Source organism: Fusarium mangiferae (assembly GCF_900044065.1).
Source record: "Fusarium mangiferae strain MRC7560 genome assembly, contig: FMAN_scaffold023, whole genome shotgun sequence".
Classification (NCBI taxonomy): Eukaryota; Fungi; Ascomycota; class Sordariomycetes; order Hypocreales; family Nectriaceae; genus Fusarium; species Fusarium mangiferae.
Window position 1 is genome coordinate 82265 of NW_024573943.1, and position 22934 is coordinate 105198.

The following is a 22934-nucleotide window of genomic DNA, read 5'->3' on the forward strand; positions in this document are numbered from 1 at the left end:
CGTCGTCATTTTTAGCAATCTGACACTCTCGCCAGTAAAGATCCCAGCGGTAGAAGAGATATCTGAGTATATAGGTGGCTTAAATGACCGGTAGCTATGAAAAAGCAATCTAGTAAATATACCTAAACCCTGACCGATGAGTTCCCGTAGCCGTAGTCATGTCGACCTTTCCATCCTCAGTAGCCACGGCATTCGCTTCTGCCTCTGCTTTATCCAACTTCTTGTTCTCTCTCTTATGAACATATCGTAACAGAAGAGCAAGAAGAGCGACGATAACACAGATCGCGGCATTGGCGCTACCACCTGGTGTGTATTGGGGCCCATCTTTACTGGGATACATATACGATCCGTAGATACTGGCTGTGTTGCCGATCATGTTGCAGATGGCGATGACGGCTGAGCGCTTTACTAGAGGACGGGGGAAGGAGTTTGCGACCCATGATACGATGATTTGGTCTGTGAAGTGTCAGTTGATGATTCCTGAATAGCTGATTGGTGAACTGACAAGAAGCGACAGACCCCATGGGCATGAGAAACATGGCAAAGAAGCGAGCTCCGACAACGGTTGTCCCAGCTGCAATCGCGTTTCCGATAGCCGCTACTAGCATGAGAGAAATGATATGAAGCGATCTGTCATTAGTCTTGGCAGAGCTCAACGTAACGCAGACGGAGAGGAGGAAAGTCGCAAACTACCAATAAAAGTCAGCGAAATCAGTACAGTCAATTGATAGCATGTTCCACTTACCCAAGCAGGGGCTGTGAGCCACAGAGTGGTGATCTTTCCATAGCCAAGCGTTCCAACAATAGTCGGGAAGAAATATTGGAACGTCTGGGAAATCAAGCTGACGTGCTGGAGAAGAACGAAGAGGTAGAGTCGATAATCGCGTACAGCCATCTTGACACCGTCCCATATTGTCTTTTCACCGTATGCGTCGACTTCGTTGATGTCCTGTGCTAAGCGCCATGCTGCGAATGCGCGCTCTTCTTGGGTTAGCCATTTAGTAGTGTGAGGGTAATTGGGCAGAGCGACGGAGGCGATGAAGGAGAATCCGATGGCGGCTACGCCCTCCTGTTATTTGTTAGTTTTGTCCCATGGATCTCAAGATCGAACTCACGATAATGAAAAGCCATCTCCAACCCGCGATGCCATGCGCTCCCTCAAGATCGCCGAGAATGGCAGCACCCAAAACTCCACCAAACATATTCGCCAACGCATTCCCCGAATAAAGCCATGCAATGCGCCGAGTAAGCTCAGCTCTCGTATACCACGAACTCATCAAAAACACGGCCCCGGGAAAGAATGGGGCTTCGACAAAACCCAGAAAGAATCTAATCACAATTAGATGGGTGAAGCTGTCAGAAGCAGCATTACACGTCGACACAACGCCCCAGAGACAACAAGACGCGCTAAGATACAGCGACGGCCGAAGCTTTGTCAGGATGAGATTGGAGGGGAGTTGCATGAGTAAATATCCGACAAAGAAGATCGACGTGGCGAGGTTGAAGTCTGTGCCTGACATGCCGAGATCTTCTTCGAGGGAGCCTTGTCTGGCTTGTGCAAGATTCGAGCGGTCGAGAAAGTTGAGGAGATACATGACGACGAGAGTCGGCATTAGTCGCATGTCGACTTTTCGGAGGAGTTTCTTGTCGAAATCTTTGCGCCATTCTTCGGTTTGGGCGTTAAAATCCCATGATTCGAGGTTTTGCTCACGACCGGCGGCGGGGGTATCGCCTTCGTCCATTTGGACCGATGCTTTGCCTGTGTCCATGCTGCTTTGCGAGAATACCGAGTGGCGAAAGATGAGCACTGTTTTGGTGGAAGAGAGGGCGAGTTGGAGGAGGAAAGGACCAAGATTTCAGCTACGATGACGGTATATAAAGCCCCCCTAGACGAGAAAAGAGTGAACTCGGCACAAGTCTCGGCAAAGGAATACACCGAAAGTCCATCATAATTGGTAACAGATCAACAACAAATGTAACATCATCAATAGTTTGACCAACGAGAAACAAGGCGATTGCCTCGAGTCGGTAGATCATCCCCCGCAATTGACGAGACTACCCCGCAGCTGAGTCGGATTGACTCTGGGGTAAAATGGGCACGAGCAAGGTCTATGACTCGGGGAACAACCCGTGGTGTCACCATGACCCATTCACTTGTGGAGAGGATGCTGCTTTTTCGTATGAGCTGTTTGATGGGTGTTGTACGAATTAGGAGCGAGGGTGGTATTAGGCTGCACCGGCGGAGATATGATCACGGATTTCGATGCAGTTGCATATTCTCTTATCTATATGTTTGGATTGGATAGGTATGAGCCAGATCTTGTCGAAGCGAGGTAGATGTTGCAGCGAATAATGGGACAATTAAAAGCGATGCAAAATGGATGATCGATCCCATGACCGGATCAACAGTATTGCTGCACTTGTATTAACTCTCACGGTACTCGGCCGCTTGCAGAACCTCACTCTCGGAGCCAGAAGTAGTCATCGAGACAGTCTCAACAGCATGCCGAGGTACTTTTGTGATGTAACTTCCGAGCTTTCCTATCTCGACACGCGAATTGGGGTTTGAATGCAACGGTAAACAATGCAAGTATTCCCGTCCAACCAATCAAGTGAATGATCAACATTAGGCAAAATGAAAGTGGTGATCGGCAATGCGGAGGGCAAGCGGACTGCATATCGGACAAAAGACCGAGAAATGTTGGGTTAACTCAACAGATGCTGTCACCTGATCTGTCTCGAGCGAGACAAATACGGAAATAAATGCAAAATTAACAATTCCATAAGGATAGTTGTGAAGCCTGGGCTTTAGCTGCGAGTCTATTCAACCTACAACTTTAAGTTCTATGTGGTGATTTAATGGCGGGCTCACAATTTTATTGCAGCTAAGAAATATGCTCTCGATATCCTGGTCATGAATTCTTGTCTTTGAGAGAACCAGAGTTACCCACGTCATAAACTAGGAATAATTTCAACATTATGATAGCCGTCTCTTTGAGGCTAAAACACTGTTTTGAGTATGCTTAACCCAAGTAGCGATAAGCTTGGTCTGCAGCGAGACCATACCCTATCATTTGACCTCGCATTAGTGTTTGGTGATGTCATGGGATCGAGAAGCGTGAACCGCCAACTGACAACCGCCAGCGAAGTCATGATAAGAAATCCGGGGCCGTTACTGCGCTAGAATGAAAGAGGCCAATTGATTGCAATAAACATATGCTGTCAATATTGGAGCTCATCTCTGACGGATTGGAGCATAGCCTCAGCGATTTGGTGGGGTAATCAATGCTTAATCGCTTGATCACGCACTAATTCTTACCGATGCTGAGGAAGAGCAAGGGTCTTTGAACTCAATTTGGCAAACTCGATTAAGTTGCCATCAATGTGACTCTGTTTCTTGAACGTTGAATCATTCGTATAGACTTCAAATTGACTGCGTGTCATACCAGTTATTCAAGTCAAAGGGATTAATCTGACCAAGCCAAACTTTTGTCGCGAAAGAATGCAGCCGCACCGGGTATCTCACCTCTCTTCTCAAGGCTATTAAGGTGAATGAAAATGCTAAGATGAGAGCGGCTTGCTTGGCAGGAACTGTGTAGTCTAGATCAATAGTCGAAGACGCCAAGTCGTTGCGGCGTACGATAACCTATAACGAAAAAGGATAGTTCAAGCGACTTCCCCGCAAACCCAGGGATTGTGACAAGGGGGCTTGATAAGATGGCCACGATCGTGTGCCCTGGCTTGTGCAAAATTACGAACAAGCCTATCATCAAGCATAACTCAATCTATCTCCCGCATCTAGATCCATTATGGAAGCCTGAGCCGACTCTAGTATACGATCTGATATCGCTTGTCAATTTGGCAGGTGAAGACGTAATGACCAAGACTTTCGCTTAGACATGGGGTAGATAGAATAACTATATAAGGCTGTCTGGATGGTACTATAGAATGCAATAGATACCAATCCAGCTCGTCATAATTTCAGTTCTCAAACAACGCGATGAAAGCTCCAGGTTCGGTCTCTAGCCTTCTTCTGGCAGCAGCTCTTTTCGTTTCCCCAGGCTCAGCTGCCTCCAAGAAGTCAAGCAACAAGACAGCCATCGCAGACACCGTCTTTCACAATGGCTCCATCTACTCACTTGACCTCCTCTCCACAAAATACTCCGCTCTCGCCGTCAAAGATGGATACATCACCTTCCTAGGCGATGAGAAAGGCATCCAGTCATACATCACTAAAAATACCTCGGTCTTCAACCTTGAGGGCCGAATGATGATGCCCGGTCTCGTGGATGCCCATATGCATCCTCTTAGCGGCGGAGCTGGTCTTCTCAAGTGTAACATGAACTTCCAGCCCTTGGGCCTTAGTAAAGTCCTGAGAAAATCCAGAGCTGTCTTGATGATGACAAGGACAAGTCTGAAAAGGATTGGCTAGAGGTTATCTCGCTCGACTACTATGCGTTGGTAGACGATACTGGCGGCGTTACGAAGAAGGACCTGGATAAGCTGAAGACAAAAAGGCCTATCCTTGTCGCGTCAGCTGATTCGCATACCTTCTGGGTCAACTCAGCTGCCTTGAAGGTATCATCCCTCACTAGCAAGACAAAAGACCCACGAAACGGCAAATTTGAACGACTCCCAGGAAGTCAAGAACTCTCAGGAATTCTACAAGATTCTGCGACGAGTTTATTAGCAGGTCCCGCGCCTCCAACACCCAAAGACAACATTCGATCTGCCAGAGCTGCGTTGAAGCTTCTCCGCGAGGAGGGCGTTACAAGTTTTCAAGAGGCTGCATCGAGCGAGGATACAGCTCTTGCGTTTGCGGCTATCAAGAAAGAGGGAGGCTTGACAGCTCGTGGCTTTTTCGACTATCTCGTGCTGCCACCTAACAACACTGCGGGAATTGATGGTCTTGTCAAGGACGTGGTCAATATTACTTCAACGTGGAATGATAAGAGGGAACTGGGACCCAGCCCTTCTATGAAGTGGCATGCTGTTAAGATGTTCATGGATGGTGTTCTACTGTACCCCGCGAATACCGGCTCTCTCATCGAGCCATACTTTCAACCTGTGGCTAGTACGTCAATGTGGGCACCCAAGTCAGACTTCGGACCGAAAACATACTGGGACAAGGAACTGTTGAGTCTGACCCTGACGAAACTGTTCAAGAACAACATCGACGCTCAGATCCATGTTGACGGAGATCTAGCTGTTCGGACAGCTCTCGATGCCCTCGAGGAGCTCCGTGATAAGAATCCCAAACTTCGTGATTACCGGGTGGGATTCGCTCACAATGAAGTAACAGACCCTCCAGATTGGCCTCGCTTCGCTGAACTCAAGGCCGATCCCATCATGAGCTTTCAGTGGTCACAGGCTAGCTCAGTCTGGCTCCCAAATGGTGTGAAGAGTATGGGCCCAAGACGATCGCACTATATGGAAGCTTTTGGAGAACTTGCCAAGTTCGGGTCTGCCATTGTCTACGGTAGCGACTGGCCAGTATGTATCCATAAACTGTATCAACGGTATTGAAACTAATGGTAGCGATAGATTGATCCTTTGGATGAGTGGCTCGCCATCAAAGCAGGCGTCACACGCTCAGGCGATCCCAAGAACCCCAATTCCCCAGCCTCGCAATGAGCTCCCTACAACAGCAACGGTCTTCCAGGTCTCACTCTGACACGCGACCAAGCCATCCGCGCAATCACGACTGAGAGCGCTCGCTTCCTCCGCGCTGATGCCTACATCGGTTCACTAGAAGTTGGAAAGCTTGCAGATGCTATTGTCCTCAAGGCCAATTATTTTGAAGTTCCAGAAGAGCATATCGCTAGACAGAAGACACTGCTGACGATGGTTGGCGGTGAGGTTGTGTACATCGCTGATGAGGTTGACTTCAAAAACGGTGTCAAGGCGAAGTTTGCGAATGATGATGATGTTGGTAAGATGATTAGGAAGAGAAGTGTAGGTGGAATTCAGGGGAGGGATCTATCGGAGGAGGGGAAGAGATCTGTGCAGCGCCTTCAGACTCGTGGGACTTGTGTGCATTCACATCATCATTGAACAGAAAGGGGTCTTGTTTATTGAGTCGATCTTTCTACCGAAATTATAAAGCCCGTTTTATTCTTATTTCTTGTTTTCTACCATTACAGTAATTCTTACTTAATTAATTTTTGATAAGTATTGTAACATATAAGAACTAAATAGCTAATAAGTAGTATTGATGTCTCTTATATAAAGGTCAATAAAATTACTTATCATTATGCCCTCCTACTTCCCCAACTCTGCTACAGTGCGCGCGCTGTCAGGTAATAGGCAATCTCGGTCTTGACTCTTTAGAACTGCCCTGATATTTATAAGACAGGATGGTTTGGTGGGAACAGCTTGACGGCGATGGGAGATCTTGATTTCTTCTTAGCTCAGTGACGGTCTCAAGGGCCGTATTTCACACAAGAGTTTGAGTGTAATGTCAGAGCAGAGATCAAGGTCAGTCAACTGAGAGTAGGGTCAACTGGTGGGCCCATTAATCAGTTTGGGAGAATAACAGTCCTTAAAAATCGTATTAAATCCTATGCCTTTGAACACCGAACTCGGCGATAGATGTGATATCCTTGCCTGTTCCGCCTGACAGTACTAGCTTACTCATAGGTGCTGCGGACCTCTGGCAAGTTTGAAACCCCCCTCAACTAGGGTCTGGAAAACACCCTCAGGATCGTATTTCTCCGCAACCTTCAGCAACTTCTTTTTGTTGTCACTACCGTATCCAGCGAAAGGGTCCTGAAACTGACTGGCGTAGTTGGTGTACTTGAAAATGTTGCTGAGACCTCTTTTCTCTGCAGCGGCGTTGATACGATTTTCCATGCGCTGCTGCACTTCATAGACATGTTTGTCATCCTCGGATTTCTCCCACATGGCTAGGAGATTGACGAACCCTACCGGTCGTGTTTCTTCGGCCAGACCCGTTGGATTGCCACCATTTCTCTTCATAGACGCCAATTGCGACCGGGTGATAATCTGAAGCTGCAACTCCTGCGTCGCAAAGGAAGCAATAGATGCCGATTCTTCACTCCATATGTCGAAAGCAGATTGCACCAGTTCAGCGTCGAGGACGAACGACGTTGTCCACATCGAGTTACGAGTGACACCGCCGGGGATGACGAGTCCTTCAGCGATTTCCGCGTGGAAAGCGTTGCTTTCTGTAACATTGTTGGGGCCAGCCTCATAAAATCCTTCAAAGACATCTGGGTGTGAATTTTTGGCGAATGTGTCAGCGTGGGTGAGGATTGCTAGACCGGTTGGTTGTCTATCGGCATGAGCATCCCAGAGAAGCACTCCGCCGCTTTTCAGGTCTTGAGGGGCCAGCAGGTCGCCCCAGGTTGTGAAGGCAGCGTTGGCAGTCATGTTGGCGTCAGCATCAAAACTAAGCCTGCTATTCCACAACCTTCCTTGCTCGTATGCGATAAACTTGAACTTGGTGACGATACCGAAGTTACTGCCACCACCCCGTAAAGCCCAGAAGAGATCCTTATGTGACTTGGGGTTTGCTTTGATGATGCGACCATCGGCCAAAACCACTTCGTATTCGAGGATATTGTCGCATGTCCATCCGTGGAGATTACTTAGCCATGAAATCCCCCCTGCCCAGTCGTTAGCATTAGACCTGCGATTAGGGGTTGTGCCGAGATGCTTACCACCTAAAGACAAACCGCCAACGCCAACGCCGAACATGCGGCCACCAGGCACTGTGAGGCCGTATTTTTGGAGAGTAGGGTAAACATCAGCCCACCTTCCACCGGGCCCAGTGACAGCCGTTTGCCTGTCCTGGCTGACAGTCACCTTGCTTAGCCGAGCAAGATCGACAACGAGGCCATCATTGATGGTGGATGCTGCAAAAGAATAGTGGCCGCCACTTTTGACGGCGAACTTGCAGAAGCCTCCACGAGCGGCGACGACAGCGCTGGCTACTTCTTCTGCGCTCTTAGGTTGAAAGAAACAAGCAGGAGAAACAGCTCCCTGTATGGTCGACCAAAAAGAGCTTTGCTCCGAAGAGTATGTCTTCTCATCACCGAGAAAGACCTGGCTTGGATACTGCTTAGAAAGCGAATGACACTTCCAACATCGCGGTTAGCAATCACAAAGTTCCCCCATACCGTTGGACAAGTCCACGCAATTAGAAGGAGGGAAACGTACAACTGCCTGACAAGGGCGAATATCTGGAGGGGCAGCTGACACGTGAAGGGCCAGGCCCATCAACAATACTGGAATAGTTAAGAATGCCATGGTTTGCTGGTGGTGTATCAACAGTTTGGTACGGGTCGTCATTAAGAGAGGAACCAATGCTCCTCTCAGACCCTTTTTATGCTTTTCCCAGCCTGATCTCTACTGCGATCTCTCGGCACTCCCGGAGCCCGGAGCGGTGCGGTCCGCGGCTGAGAAACATCACGTAGGAGAGCTAGTCCAGTAGCGGGCCGGGGAGAGGTACTGTGATCGTCTTCCAATAATTTAAGTTGGAAACTTGAGCAGAAATTCTCCGTCTCACCCGATCTTGGGTATACTGCGCCCGTTTATCTGAACTTATTTGCTCGCAGTTGATAAACGAGGGAAACTTTTTGCCCTGAAATCCCAGTCCTTGAGCTGCGGCCATCACATCTCAGCACTACTGGAGATAGAGGATCCAAGAATTGAAGGCCGTTAGTTACTTTTGGGCAATTTCCTCCGTGACATAGAGATCTGTATGAACGCAGCGGGGGTGCCTCCATGGACAGATGAAAGCAATTGGGACAGTGGCCCGCCGGCATGTACCATGATACAAAATTTGTCGACATTCAGCGAACCTAGATGACGCAAATCTCACTAGATACCTGGCGGGGACAAATTCAAAGTTTATGCATAGGATGGATGAGGACTACATGTCCGGATTCCGCGGCGCCGAGGGGCGAAAAGGCATTTGCTTCGTGCTCTATTCTGTTAATCCTTTCACAGGCACATGCGTCTAAAACTCTAGCCACCTGGGAAACGCAGGGAATTCTTAAGTGCTAGGACCTGGTAGCGGTCAATTCAAACCTTCTCTTTCTAAACCTTCTCTTTCCGTTTACATCTCTTTTCGGAGCTTCCGGCTTAAAGCCTTGGTTGAAAGGGGGTTATACCCCTGGTTCGGCATCCGCGGATCTACTTACTAAGAAAGCTTAATATAGACGAAAACTCAGAACTTCGCCTTGAAGATTCTTTAATACTTATCTTAAACCATAAATCTTTAGGAGAGTATAGCATAAGGGTTAGCCGGAAAAAGAAATGCCCCGCCCCTGATTATGCAGAGCAGACTGCATCACCGTCCTGGCACGCTTCCTCGGTTCAAACAATATTGTGAGCAACAGCGAAAATACTCAAAGTGTCATACCTGAATATCTATCGAGTTGCTAAGGCAAGGGACTTAATACGTGAGTATGTAGCTTGAAGGGTAAATACAGCATTGTCGCTTGGCGCCTGCCCTGCGCCGCTGCCCCGATTCTCTGCCTCCACCTGTACTGCCTGGTTGAGGTACATCACATGCTCGTAATTGTACTCCTTGAATCAGGCCTCTACAGGATATACCTGAAAACCCCACTCTGTGGTTTGAATAGAAAGGGGTCTTGGTGAAGGGTTGATATTTCTACCTAGTTTCTGAAGCCAGATTCATTTCCGTCTCTCGTTCCAATTCTACAGAAATTCTTTAAATCCTTCCTCAATCCTTGACCACTGCCGTGGTGTGAAGAAGCTAGACAGCCAATAGTTACCGTTGACATCTCTCGTGTGAATATTCACAAAATTCCTCATTGTAATGCCAGGATTCAGGGACGAGGCATAGTGATGGACTGGTCTGCCTGTGTGGTTCTCTTTATGGTCACCAATGGCTTTAGTTACAGCTGATCTAAAGTCTGCAGCTGTAAAGAGATCGATTTTGAGCCTGTTGTTGGTAACCAAAAGTTGGCTACCAGGCGCAGCGAAGATTGGAACTCTCGTTTTGCCGATGTCCCAGCGTTTGCGAAAGAGTTGTAGGATACCTACCAAGTTCGACTCATCCAGTTGTTAACAAGCCTCGGCGGCTCACGAGTGCCTGCTTTCCCAATGGCTTGCGAAGATCGTCTAGTGTGATGTTGACGAAAGACCCTAGAATCATGTTCTGAACGTAGACACCGTCCGCATTATGAAGTTGAGGTAGTCGGGTTCGTGCGTCGATTGGAGTTGTCATGCTGATGGGACTGGGTGCTTTGGATGGATCGACTAGGGCGCGGGTAAGCCATGCCAAGATGGCATCACTCGGACTGACCCATGGCCCGTCTAGATCGTTGTTGTTCTCCTTGGTATCCTTCAGCGCTCGCTGATGTAGCCTGTCTACCACGTCTTTCGGCAGGCAGATGATGCGGCTTTCCACGGTCGGCTGAGTCAATATGATCCAGAGCATCCGGATGACGAACATCATGAACGCTATACCAGAAAGAATTCGAGCCTCACTAGGTGCATACTGAGGTACAGATTGGGCTATATCGCCGAGATCGTACAGAACATCTTGCTTTGCGCCAATGACCTTTGGTACACGGTCTTTATGGCCAGCGAGTACTGCTGACCAAGCTTCGATCAAGTGAGAGAATCCAACTGCATCAAACAGGACGTGTGGCCACGTGATAGTGACAATTGTTGCATCTTGGAATGTCATAATGTGAAGACCTATCATTGCGACATCCCGACTGGTATAATTCTTCAGCGATGTAGGTGCGCCGGGAGGTATACCAAAATCCCGAGGCCCCGAGGCTCCTGGAAAGGTCGACGGTCGACTAGTCGATTTTGGTAGGAGGTTTGCGACCTTATGCTCTTCGATGCTGATATCGTAATGCTGGTGTGAGTAAGACACGGCGGGCCGTTCGTTTGTATACGTAGTGGGAACATGAACCTCGAGAGCTCCTCGCTTGTTATGCCCGTATTTCAATCTTCCACCAAGTTTCTTCCAATCACCAACGGTAAATAATTCCGCTAGCGATTTGTGAAGCTTGTCGGCGTTCAAGACATCGTCGAAGCGCATAGTCCACGCCATGACAAGGAACTTCAGGACAGACACATTATCTATCATGTGGGTGGGGTATACAATGTCGTCCGATCGTGAGTATGAAGTAGCCATATTTTAATTTGAATTGAATGATGATAATGTACTGCAATAAAGATATATACTGCGAAGGGCTGTTAGGATGTTTTAATAGCAACGCACGTCGCGGCCCCAAAATCTCACGTAAGCGTGGTTTGCGAGAGAGCAAATCGCATCAGTCTCAATACGACGCGATCAGATCCTTCCAAAACCAGCATTACCTGGAACCTTACTCTGAGCGGTAGTAGCCTGCGTAGATCTCGCAATAGGAAGTCCCTTGAACTCCGACAAGAAGCCGGTATCCTTTCTGTTAAACGCACCAGAAGAAATGAAAATATTGCCCTGGCACACGCGACCGAGGTACTGCTGCGTAGCGCTAGCAGCGGCGTTATCAGGACAACTGTTGAGTTGGCCCTTGAAATCGGGGACGACGACCTGCTTGACGTTCTGGAAGACATTTCCTTCGAACAGACCCTTGCCGGCGGTGTCGCCTTCGATGGCGTGGCCGTTGATGTCACGCCAGACATTGTTGACAGCGTGGAGGAATGTGGTTGCTGAGAGGGCTGGGCCACGGCCTGAGGTGTGCTCGATGAGGTTGTCTGAAAGATGTAAGTAGAGATCTTCGTTAGGAAGATGGGAGAAGTGTACTCTGAAGGGTAATCTGGTCGCCTTGGCCGACCATCTCAATTGTCCAGTAGTGGTATCCGTCGCAGCCAGCGGACCACTGTGTATGGCCATCGATGTGATTGTTGGAAAGGGTTATGCCAGTGCTCTTATCACGGCCAAAGACGTAGTGCTGACGACCAAGCAGCGATGTCTAGAAAGGTTAGCAATGCTCTGACTTGTATGAACGATCAGCTTACGGTGCAGTGATCAACCCAGATCTTGCTGGTGCCGGAGAAGGTGAAAGCATCACCGCCCCAGACATATTGAGGGTTCAGGTTTGTGATATCTGCCAGCACATCTGTTAGAGAGCTGATACGCCGGAGGTGTGAGTAACGTACGAATGTTTTGAACGATAATGTTCTTGACATTAACAAACCGCAATCCCTTCCCCTTGATAATACCCTTGTTCCCAACTCCGATAATCGTCTTATCAGAAGCAACATTAATCCCACTCGTGCCCGCCTTGCTGTACGTAACATCGACCTTGGGATTATTACCGCACCAATTCCCAGCTGCGTTGATAGCCAACTGACATCCCGCACCAGTCTTCCACGGCGCACATCCCTTCTCTTTGACAGTACCCTCTGAGCCGATAAAGTCGTACGTTCGGTCAAGCACAATAACGCGGGGCGTCTTGTCAGTGAGATAAGTCACCAGTTCTTGAATATTCTTCGGCGTAACTGCTGCAGCGGAGCCACCGCCTGTGACACCTTGGGCGAAACCTTGCGCTGAACCGGAGACCTTTTGGGCGGTCACGGAAGTGAAGAGCGCTGCGAGTGCGCTGAGGCAGAGGGTGAACTTCATGATGGCGATAGTTGATGAAGCCAAGAGATGGACTGCAGAACCAGTCTCGCTTTACGCGAAACCATCATCTGAATTATAGTCTCAAGGGTAAAGGGATACGCGGATTCGTCGGATTATTCGTCGGAGAAACTGCCCAATGCGAAGTTATCTAGCTCCTTGTTTCAGTTAAGTCTAAAGTACGAGTGCGGTGGAGAAATTATTTCCGTCAGTGACAAGCCAGCGTAGCCTTGTGCGGGCCTTAATTTCGTTAGCTTCGTTACAGCGGTCACGATGATCGTATAAATCCAGTGGCATTCATTGCTGCTAATTTGTAGGGCGACCGGTCATTGGGGATCGTCCCATGTCGTGAAAGAATGGGAAGAGATCGATATGCGACGTAAATGAAACAACGATGTTTCCTAGCTCGTACCTTGGCCACTCTGGACATCGGATGAGAAAGTGGATTCATGAAACGGAACATTCCGTTCATTCGGAGAGCCTTGTCGAAATGAGAATTGGTAGTGATGAAAGACCCGGGGCAGCCGATAGTCTATAGGTTAAGAGAAGATGCTAATCACTATGCGCTCAAATAGCTACCCTGTCCTTATAAAGCCTGGCAAGTCAACATTCGCTACGATCAACAAATCTATAGTATTTACATCTTGCCATCCGTAGTAAGCTAACTCTTCTAACAACTGGCATCTCATTTACCGCAACGTAATTTCTGCAAACATCCTGGCCGTCTCTTCAGGAATGCTTACAAAAGGAAAATGTCCGGACGGCAGCCTCTCCACCTTGTCAAAACCTCCAGCCTGGATAAACATCTCCTGTACCTCCGGGGGAACAACGTGATCTTTCTCACAAATAACGTAAGTCTTTGGAATCGTGACGTCAGAGTTGATAAACTCGGATACGTCGCTGAGGCTCTTCTGGCTTTGACTTCGTAGAACAAGTTTCCACGCTTCGTCTTGTTTGTCGGGGGAGAGGTCACTGAAGAAGAGAGGCTTCGCTGCTTCTGTCATGTAAAAAATCCCATCCTGTGTTGAGTTTTGTCAGCGGAGGGATATGTAGGTAGATGATTGACATGCCTGAAGCTCGTGATATGGCATTGGCGGCGCTGGCTCTGTGTTGCCTAGAACGTTCATCCCTCTCTGTGCGAATGGAAACCCAGCGACGGCGATATAAGCTTTGATGCCACCGGACAGACCTTTTGCTTGACGGTCCTTGACCGTATGCCTTTCAATAGAGAGCAATCCGGGGAGGCTTCCGTAGCTGTGTCCAAAGATAACAATCTCAGACCCTTGATCGAGCTCCGAAGCTAGACGGTCGTGGATCTCTTTTACGTCATCAAGAAGACCTTTGGTAGCTAATTCTTTGAACTCTGGGCTTGCAGGATCTTTGGAAGTGAGATCTTTAGTAACCGTCAATGTTGGGATGATGACAGTGAATCCATCTTGCTCCAGAATGTTGGCGACCGGCTGGTAGACTTCGGGACTGCAGAAGCCACCAGGGACGATGACGACGACGGGCTTTTTCTCCGCCATTTTGTAGATCTCGTAAGATGAAGATGGGATAACGGGAGTTTTTAGACGATTGAACTTTGCGTAAGCGCTCAGTGATGGCTTTATATGGTCGGGTAAGCGCTAAACGGAGTTCCGCTTGTAAGCTGATTTGTACCAGATCTAGTATAGCTCAGGAAAGGTAAGCTGCTGGTCGCTTGACGTTACCATGAGAGTCTTCAGGATACTAGTGCTGTGCTTATGTATATGATAAGATCACGGAGTTTAATTGGCTGCCATGAGTCTCCCAGTTAAACTTGTCCTCCACATTGTAGCCAACTGGACCTTCCAGCCACAAGGAATTATAGTACGCTTCCTCAAAGAAAGGACCAATCTTCATTTTTGTTTCCTCATGCTTGCATCCAAGTTGCTTTATTTATAGACAACGACACCAGAACGTGAGCCCCGGCCTAATGTTCTGGTTGAACATCCAATGGATTTCATTCCCCCGTCTCCCTTCCTCTTACCCTTATGTACAACCTCAATCAGGCTCTCAACATGTCTCTCTCATTGGCCGTTCACCAAATTTTTCGGGCGGGGTAAGTACTTTCTCTTATCGTGCCAGCATGCAGGCGTTTACTAGTTGCATCACCGGTGTGATATTTATATGCGTGGCGTTGGTGGGAGATGAAGCTCCAGGGTTAGCATAGCAAGGATGGAGGCTCAAGAGAAAACAGACAGCTTAAACTTGGGTTGCACCAATGTTCTGTTTCTGCTAATTTCCCTTGTTCTTTTCCTTCAATCTACTCTAGACGGCGGTCTACGACTTCAAAATGATACGTTTAGGATGGCTTCTATGGGCTTTCGCTTGTTTACCAAGCCTGACTGTCTCAACCTCTCCAACTTACCTCGAGCAATGCATCCAAGATCTCAATATCACAGACCCCGAAGAAGTCAAACTCTTTGTACAAGAGTGGACTAGACCAGGCGCCATCAAGCGACTGGAATTCGCTCCCTTAGCATCCCAACTTCCGACTTGGGATCTTCCTCTTGCTCGTCGCCAAGGCCAACTCATAAAATGCTTTGGGAACGACAACGGATGTGTAGAATCTGCTCCTCAATGCTGCGGTACCCAAGCCAATGGATGGTGCTGTGGTGAAAACAGGCCTTGTTGCCGAGCAGATCCAGGTGGCAACTGCTGCCTTGAAGGACAGAGCTGTTGCGGAACTTCAAAAGATCCAGGTTGGGGAGCTTGTTGCAATCCTGATGCGACATGCTGCAATCCTTCAGTCGGGAAGCCATATGTGAGTTATGGTCAGATTACCTTGACTGTTGCTGATCTAGTCAGTGCTGCGATGAAGACCAGAAGTGCGACAATGATGCCCGAACATGCGTCAACCCTACGTGAGGAGGCCTCTTTACATTCGATTGATAGTCAGCTGACACTATCTAGAGCAACTGTGACCGAGACAACGACTTCATGGGCGACCGAAACCGACACCGAGACCGTTACGACAGATGGCACAACGACCGTGAAAACCGTGTCGACCATAGAAACCACCGTACTTGTGACGGTATCCCGAAGCCCTACAGATGACGAAGCTACCCGTGAGGACACGGCTACAGACTCGGACAGAAAACATAAGCGGTTTATCCCCGCGGCTCCTCATAAACGCATCGGGCGCGTGGCCCCCGCAACCAAGACAATACAGCCGGTCGTCCTCCGACCAGCTGCAAGCCTCAATGCGCTAGCTGACGGTCTCGCTCGACGAGGAATCCCCATCCACAGACGAGCCACAGACACGGAAACAGTCTATGAGACGGAAAAAGCGACGACAACAATTACCGACACAGAAACAAAGACAGAATGGACAACCAAGTACTCAACCTCGATCACAACACATAAACAGACCATCACGGTTTTTGTTCAAGGTCAATCCACCGTCACCGTGGGGCCTACAGGAACAGCAGCAAGCTCTTCAGAATCAGGCTCCGACGATGGTAGCGCATCCAAAGGCACCATTATCGGTGCAGCCGTTGGTGGCGGCCTGGGTTTGGTGTTGATCGCCCTGCTTGCTTTTTTCCTGTGGAGGCGACGACGCAAGTCTGCAAATCAGACACAGCCAAGCCAATTTTATGCAGCCAACAGTGAAGCCCCTGCCACGGCACAGAAGCCACCACCTCCTTTTATGTCCTCGCCCCCAACGCCGGCTGGGGCACGCGACACTTGGGCCTCGAGTCCCAGCCGAAGCGACTACTCCCAGCCGCCCGCATATCCTTCTCCCATGCCGGAGTTGGCAAACACCCAGTTTGCTTATGAGATGCATACGTCGCCGCAGCGGTCGCCACAGGAGCTGTATCATTCCCAGTACATGGGTGGCTTGGGATTGCCTGAGATGAGGGATCAGCGGAGGGGTTAGTTGATAGGTATGCAGAGCGAGGTGGCGAGGTTACAGTGCAGTTCAGCTTGAGGAATAGTGTAAGCTTGAGGCTGAAAGGTTTCGTTGTGATTGGTGCTACAGGGAAGGATTTCATGCGGAGTGATAGGACAGGGATGTAAATGAGAGCCTGATTTATGCCATCCTTCTACTCCGTAGTAATTGAGAAACCACGTCGCAAGTACCTTTGTCCAATGGCATATCATCAGTCTCTCAACTGGATGAGTTGGAACTACAGTATATCCACCTTGCGGTCATCTCAGTTATGTATACTCCATAGTGGCCACTTATCCAATTAAGTAACTATATTCTCGTTTGCATATCTACATCTGCTAGTGTCGCCCGGAAATGCTGTTTCTGATTATCAAGGTAAAACCCTTGCGTGATACTACTGTTGTGAGAGAGAGTGCAGCGTTTCCCTTGGGTCACATTTCCCCACCTTTACGCGAGTCTTCTCCACAGTTCACCCATCTCATCAACTGCTTGATGACGCTCATTTCACTTGTCTTTAGCCAGACCAAGCCAGTCCGCCATTTGCATATACATTCGCACACACGAAAGCTCCAGAACTGACATGGACGCCAGGCAGGATGCCGATATCATGGCCTGGGACCAGAGCGATGAGCGCTGGGAAAAGGCTCTGAAACACGTCCGAGTATCATCTACTTGTCGTAAAGTTGAAGCCTTTGCCAGTCGAAATTTTGGGAAACCAGCAACTCTAGTCACTCCGCTGATCATTCGTGGTTTCAACGTCGTCTATCCTTTCAAAATCGAAGGTCTGACATCTCAAGTACTCGTCCGGTTACCTTGTCCCGACCAGGCGATGTTCCCGGAAGAGAAGACGATGGCAGAGGCCGCAACAGCAGCCTGTATCAAACAACACACTCAACTCCCCATCCCCAAGATATTACATCATGGTATAGATGAAGAAATTGGGCCGTACATGATTATCGAGGACCTTGGTACCAGGCATGGGATGAGTCATGCTTTGAAGGCACCTCGCGACGACCCTAACGATGCGCCCATTCTTAATCCAAAGATCTCGGAAACACAGCTCAAGGATCTGTATTTAAAAATGGCGGAATGCGTCTTACAGCTTGCCCGGCCTACATTCCTGCGTATCGGTTCTCTGGTAGAGTTAAGTCCAGGTACATATGAAGTCCTGGGACGACCTATCAGTCTCAACATGCACAACATTTTCCAGCTCTCCAACGTTCCCTCATCAGTATTTCCAGCTGAAGGTACCATATACGGCACTGCTGATGAGTGGTATACCGTGCTTGCCAAGATGCAGATGGCAACACTCGTTTTTCAACACAACGACATCATATCATCCGAGGATGACTGCAGAACCAAATACATCGCACGGAAGCTGTTTCACAGACTTGCTACGCAAGGCCGTCTTTCAAAATTCGGATTCTGTGATGATGACTGGTCCGCTGCTTCTCAGCACTCCAGTGCAACACTGCCAGCACCGGACAACTCGGCCTCATTCAGTCTCTGGTCAGATGACTTTAGACCAGTGAATGTACTCGTCAATGATGATAATGACGTTGTCGGCGCGATAGATTGGGAGTTCGCCTACGTTGGCCCATCCCAATTCACACTGGATCCACCATGGTGGTTGCTACTAGAGGTGCCCGAGATGAGGGATGACGGCATTGAAGACCGGGCGAGTACCTATGAACAAAGACTTGAGACCTGGCTGTACGCTATGGAAGAAGCTGAGGAAGAGAACAGCTCAAACTTGCCGCTTTCAGCGTATATGCGGGAGAGTTGGGCTACTGGCCGATTTTGGCTGAATTATGCTGCTCGAAAGAGCTGGTCCTTTGATGCTATCTATTGGAAATATCTAGACGAAAGATTCTTTGGCAAGAGAGAACAAGATACTCCTGTAGAGGAACTCTGGAAGGCCAGAGTAGAGCTGTTGACTGACGCTGAGCGAGAAGCGATGGAGGTACTCGTGAAGACAAAAGTGGAAGAATGAAAACATCGAGTTCTGGTGGACTGGGACACTGGAAAGGCGAGACAGCACCTATCTTCATTCTTAGTTACATAATGCAAGGCTTTTCTTTCTTCCGAAGTGGACATTTCACGAACAAACTGGCGGAAGTTCAAGGGATATTTGCCTTTAACCCTTACAGTTGGTGATCCAGGCCAAATTGTTATCAGAAAAGTTCCACAAGTCCAGGCCTTTCCATGTTGCAGCTTGGCAGCAATAAATGGCTCCGCTTTAGGCCCCATAGGTATTGCGCTACTGTGAAGCCGACAGTGTAAATTTGGGGTCCTGAGAATCGGTATAGGCCCTATTCTTGAAGTCTCGAAATGCTGCAGTGAATTGAACCGATCTATGGAAGCAATCATTGAGTCTCAAGACCCCTGGGGTGGGAGAGCATGGTGATCCACTACTGATATCAATGCGGAGGCCACTGGCAGTCAAGCAGCTGAAAGCTTGGTTTCATCAGCTTGCTTCGTTCAGCCAACGACCCCGAGTACCGTAGGACCTGAGCTAGAAAGAAGCAGGCCTGTCGCAGCACTCCTGCATCTTGCTCGGGCGTGCAATACAATAACACAGCACTACTGGTATGGGCTTTTTTGTTCCGCCGCCGCAAAAAGAAATTTGACCCCGACAGAGGTTTTGTTTCTATCCTTCTCATCTCAACGCTGCAACCCTTCGTCAGTTACTGCATCTATTCTACTAGCCCTATCACTGAAGGTTTGACCACTCCTTGAGCACTTTAATCCAGCCCCATCATGGAGAAGGAAGAGCGCCTCCTCCTGCCGGCCAGTGTAAAGCCTGTCTCATACGAGATCACACTCGATCTTGATTTCAACGATGAGAAATTTGAAGGCCATGCTAAGACTAAGTAGGGCCCTTCAGCCAACAGCGGTGGGTTGGGTGTTTCTGAAGCACTAACAAATTCATTTGCAGTTACACCGTAATCGAGACCTGTTCATATCTTGAATTGCATTGCAAGTCAATCATGGTAAAAGACGCGAGCGTCAGGTTCAAGAATGATTCCTGGGGTGCTACGGATACAATTAGGTATATATGAATGGGAAACGCTACCGCAACCGACATTTATTGACGCACTGCGATGGCAAAGTCCCAACGGGGCGCTCGAGACTTCAAAAGTCGAACTAACCCAACAAACTGACCCAGACGATCACAAAGAACTTACAATAATCCTTAAATACACCGGCAAGTTTCGCAGAGATTTGACTGTGCTCTACCAAGCGAGCTATGAAGTAGATGATGGTGTGAAGCATCGCATTGCGGCCACAGCCGTAGAGCCGACATACACGAGGGAGGTAAGCATCTCTCGACCTTTGATACGTGATATCTGAACCATGACTGACTTCTCTCAGGTCTTCTCGTGTTTTGATGAACCTAGCATGAAAGACGAGTTCACCCTCTCCATCGTGGTGGAGGAGTCCTTTGTCATCGTCTCGAACATGCCCGTGGAAAAGTCTGTAGCCTTGGACCATTCATCTCAGAAGATTGTGCCGTTTCAGAAGACCATTTACATGTCAATATACGTGGGTGCCAATCTCACAAAAAGCCAAACACGTCGCCTAACTTCAAAAGCATCTCGGTCCAGTAGCGGGACCCTTGGCCGAGGCAGAATGCACAAACAGCAGGATCCCCATATCAGCCTTTGTCCTTTCGGCAGTGAAGCGCAGGCTACTTTCGCAGCGGACCTCGCAGCCAAAGGCCCCCAGTTCTTCAAAGACCGCTTCGATCTACCATACCCGCTCCCAAAGCTCGACTTCTCAATCTGCGCGACTGCATCGGACTATCGTGTGATCTGAGAGTCTTGGTCGCCGCAGGAGTAAACAAGACAAGTGAACTGCTCGACCTCAACGTCAAGTTTGCTGAACTGGACTCGTTCTATGTTTAGGAGATGATTAACCGCAATCTCAAATTCATCCAGTCTGTCTACAAGTTTCACGGGACTGAGCTGAGTGAGGCTCTGCGGATACTGGAGAGCGATGTGATCGGCCCTAAAGTAGTGGAACTTGGGTGGACCATCTCCAAGGATAATGACGAGAATCTCGTCACGTTCAAAACATCAATGTTCAGTGGTGCGGGCCTCTCAGGATACCACAGGTAAGTCGAATGTCCCACTGGCTTTGTAGACGGCTGACAGTTTCCGTGCAGCGTCGTCTCAGCCGCAAAGGAACCTTTTTCGAAAAGGATGGCTGGCGACGAGAATACAATCCCAAGGTCCCTACGATGGGAGGTCTTTCGAATCGTCGCAGCGCACGGCGGCCTCGAAGACGTCCAAGGTCTCGTCGATCTCTGAGAGAATTTATCCAACGAGGACGAATAATCTCTTGCTTCAGAGTGCCTTGGACGAGCATCCAACGCTAAGCTCATGAAGCGGGTTCTCAATCACCTACTGACTGACACCGTCAAGAACCACGATGTAAGTTGAGACAAATCTACACCACGAGACGTGAAGCTGACTGGAGACCAGATGTTTTACCTCGCTTGGCTGGCGGGCGGAACGACTCACGGGGCGACTGGGCTTTGGGAATGGACCAAGGAGAATTGGGAGAGGGTGGAGAAAGAGGTTCCGGTTGACATCGCGTCTTTGTTCCTTGGGACTGCTCTCGAGGGTCTGCATACCCAGGAGCAAATTGAGGACGTAAAAGGATTCTGTGCGATGCGCGATACGAAGTTATATCAGATGGTGCTTGACCATAACCTGGAGGGCATGGAGAATCGAAGATCATGGGCTGAATGTGATGTCTCCAATGTCCGTTCGTGGTTGAAGAGTCACGGGAATCTGTAAGCTTGGTTCGAAGGTGAGCAAGTCCAGACATGTGACTACCAAGTTGCCCTTTGTCCATGAATATCTTTGTGTTAATTGAGTGGCAAGTATAACTTCTCAATCCAGTCCTTCATGCCTTTCTGTGTCAGAAGCAAGAATGTGCTGTAACACAGGTTGGAGTTGTCACATTCACTTTGCCGTGGATCTCCCACGCTTGACGCGACTTCACTTCTTAGGTGACTCTGTAGTGAATTTAGGTACCTGTAAAAACAACAGAGTCTAAACCCTCCTGTTCTTTACCAATAATTACGATCCATCAGTTGGCAATCCGGTGAATTGGCCGCTGTTTGGGATGGCATCTGAGTTCGGGCAGCCAAGCACTGTCAGGCACTGCAGGATACCGACAAACATAAACGCCTTTATCACGAAGCAAATGGGAGAGAAGGTTGCCTGCGTAGTTATGACATCATTCATCCCCGTGCTGCCTGCTTCTTTTATTCTTCTCCAGAATGTCAACAAAATCTTCCCATCTTCGCTCTTCACACCTCACCTCTGAGCTTAGTTGATTGAACGAGGGGCCTTTCACGATGGCGCCTCATCCTCACTGGTTTCTCCTGGGCTCGGTATTGACCGGAGAGTTCAGTGACTTTAGCCTCACTTGCAAGGATCACGAGTTCAAGCTTCACCATTTGGTCGTTTGCCCCCAGTCGCCTGTCATCAGAGCTGCGCTTCTCGGCGGCTTTGAGGTACGTGCCAGAAGTCTCACCCGCCCATTCCCACTGACTCTTTGAACAGGAAACAACATCAAAGTTGGTCACCGTCAACGAGTTCGATGTCACGACCGTTCGGAGCATGGTCATGTTCCTCTACACGGGAGACTACGACCCGAGAACCGACAAGTTGCATTTCCCTCTTGAGGCCGATGATGTTAGAAGGACCGAGGAAGCCGAGATCAATGATAGCGAGGAGGACAGGATGTCGGAAGAGTCTGAGACGTCTGAAGCTGAACGCAACAGGAATACCGAAAATATCCTCTCCCACCTACGCGTCAACGCAATCGCCGACTACTACGGGATCAAGGAGTTGATCCAATTGTCCACTGCCAAGCTCTGCACCATTTTCAAGAACGAACAGGACTTCTGGATCTTTCCTAAGGTTATCCAGGAGATGTCTGTCTCCAACAGGGACACAGATCTCCAAGCCACCGTCGCCTCCGCAATCGCGGAGTACGTCGAAGATCTCACCTCATCACAAATTCTCCGACCCCTCGACATTGAAAGCAACCTCGCTATTGAAATAATCGAGGCTTGTGGTAAACGGATTCAGAAGCTCGAGAAACAATTGACCGATGCTTATGAGCTGAAGGATACCTACTATTCAGCAAAAGAACGTGAACAACGAGCCCATAACGCTATTCACGGACAAGTCCGAAACCTTATCACGGTATTAAGGAGAAGCCATGGGTGCGTTTCTTGCGGCAATCAATTTAAGTGCGCAATCGATGAGCCCTCGGAGACCGCGACAAATGTTTATGCTATTCGTTGCAAAAGCTGTGGCCTTCAACAGCCATGATGTGATTCTCAAGATGCCCGTCTCCTCCGGCGCAATGGGAACCAGCTGGCTAATATAACAAAGCAGCTCATGCGTATATCTAGCTAGCGCG

General features: G+C 48.9%; 11 protein-coding genes across 11 annotated transcripts; 6 read left to right on the forward strand and 5 right to left on the reverse strand.

The window, feature by feature from the left end:
• Window positions 1-109: 109 nt before the first annotated feature.
• FMAN_05119 (uncharacterized protein) lies at window positions 110-1769 on the reverse strand (the record flags this gene model as incomplete). Its single annotated transcript, XM_041825666.1, has 4 exons — window positions 110-456; window positions 506-689; window positions 746-1069; window positions 1116-1769. 4 exons carry the CDS (start codon window positions 1767-1769, stop codon window positions 110-112), a joined length of 1509 nt encoding a protein of 502 aa, XP_041691024.1.
• A 2231-nt stretch (window positions 1770-4000) lies between these two features.
• On the forward strand, window positions 4001-5634 carry FMAN_05120 (uncharacterized protein; the record flags this gene model as incomplete). The annotated part of the gene is made up of 3 exons (XM_041825668.1): window positions 4001-4364; window positions 4433-5493; window positions 5545-5634. 3 exons carry the CDS (start codon window positions 4001-4003, stop codon window positions 5632-5634), a joined length of 1515 nt encoding a protein of 504 aa, XP_041691025.1.
• A 999-nt stretch (window positions 5635-6633) lies between these two features.
• FMAN_05121 (uncharacterized protein) lies at window positions 6634-8271 on the reverse strand (the record flags this gene model as incomplete). Its single annotated transcript, XM_041825669.1, has 3 exons — window positions 6634-7628; window positions 7683-8100; window positions 8182-8271. The coding sequence occupies 3 exons, from the start codon at window positions 8269-8271 to the stop codon at window positions 6634-6636; spliced, it is 1503 nt and encodes a 500-aa protein (XP_041691026.1).
• Window positions 8272-10045: 1774 nt separating this feature from the next.
• Window positions 10046-11143, reverse strand: FMAN_05122 (uncharacterized protein; the record flags this gene model as incomplete). The annotated part of the gene is made up of 1 exon (XM_041825670.1): window positions 10046-11143. The coding sequence occupies one exon, from the start codon at window positions 11141-11143 to the stop codon at window positions 10046-10048; it is 1098 nt and encodes a 365-aa protein (XP_041691027.1).
• A 159-nt stretch (window positions 11144-11302) lies between these two features.
• On the reverse strand, window positions 11303-12577 carry FMAN_05123 (putative pectin lyase precursor; the record flags this gene model as incomplete). Its single annotated transcript, XM_041825671.1, has 4 exons — window positions 11303-11706; window positions 11756-11924; window positions 11971-12059; window positions 12112-12577. 4 exons carry the CDS (start codon window positions 12575-12577, stop codon window positions 11303-11305), a joined length of 1128 nt encoding a protein of 375 aa, XP_041691028.1.
• Window positions 12578-13263: 686 nt separating this feature from the next.
• Window positions 13264-14100, reverse strand: FMAN_05124 (uncharacterized protein; the record flags this gene model as incomplete). Its single annotated transcript, XM_041825672.1, has 2 exons — window positions 13264-13593; window positions 13645-14100. 2 exons carry the CDS (start codon window positions 14098-14100, stop codon window positions 13264-13266), a joined length of 786 nt encoding a protein of 261 aa, XP_041691029.1.
• Window positions 14101-14888: 788 nt separating this feature from the next.
• FMAN_05125 (uncharacterized protein) lies at window positions 14889-16475 on the forward strand (the record flags this gene model as incomplete). The annotated part of the gene is made up of 3 exons (XM_041825673.1): window positions 14889-15359; window positions 15404-15459; window positions 15509-16475. The coding sequence occupies 3 exons, from the start codon at window positions 14889-14891 to the stop codon at window positions 16473-16475; spliced, it is 1494 nt and encodes a 497-aa protein (XP_041691030.1).
• A 619-nt stretch (window positions 16476-17094) lies between these two features.
• On the forward strand, window positions 17095-18480 carry FMAN_05126 (uncharacterized protein; the record flags this gene model as incomplete). The annotated part of the gene is made up of 1 exon (XM_041825674.1): window positions 17095-18480. One exon carries the CDS (start codon window positions 17095-17097, stop codon window positions 18478-18480), a length of 1386 nt encoding a protein of 461 aa, XP_041691031.1.
• Window positions 18481-19508: 1028 nt separating this feature from the next.
• On the forward strand, window positions 19509-20306 carry FMAN_05127 (uncharacterized protein; the record flags this gene model as incomplete). The annotated part of the gene is made up of 2 exons (XM_041825675.1): window positions 19509-19805; window positions 19863-20306. 2 exons carry the CDS (start codon window positions 19509-19511, stop codon window positions 20304-20306), a joined length of 741 nt encoding a protein of 246 aa, XP_041691032.1.
• A 92-nt stretch (window positions 20307-20398) lies between these two features.
• Window positions 20399-21292, forward strand: FMAN_05128 (uncharacterized protein; the record flags this gene model as incomplete). The annotated part of the gene is made up of 4 exons (XM_041825676.1): window positions 20399-20604; window positions 20656-20776; window positions 20915-20923; window positions 20975-21292. 4 exons carry the CDS (start codon window positions 20399-20401, stop codon window positions 21290-21292), a joined length of 654 nt encoding a protein of 217 aa, XP_041691033.1.
• A 566-nt stretch (window positions 21293-21858) lies between these two features.
• On the forward strand, window positions 21859-22843 carry FMAN_05129 (uncharacterized protein; the record flags this gene model as incomplete). The annotated part of the gene is made up of 2 exons (XM_041825677.1): window positions 21859-22017; window positions 22067-22843. The coding sequence occupies 2 exons, from the start codon at window positions 21859-21861 to the stop codon at window positions 22841-22843; spliced, it is 936 nt and encodes a 311-aa protein (XP_041691034.1).
• Window positions 22844-22934: the final 91 nt, after the last annotated feature.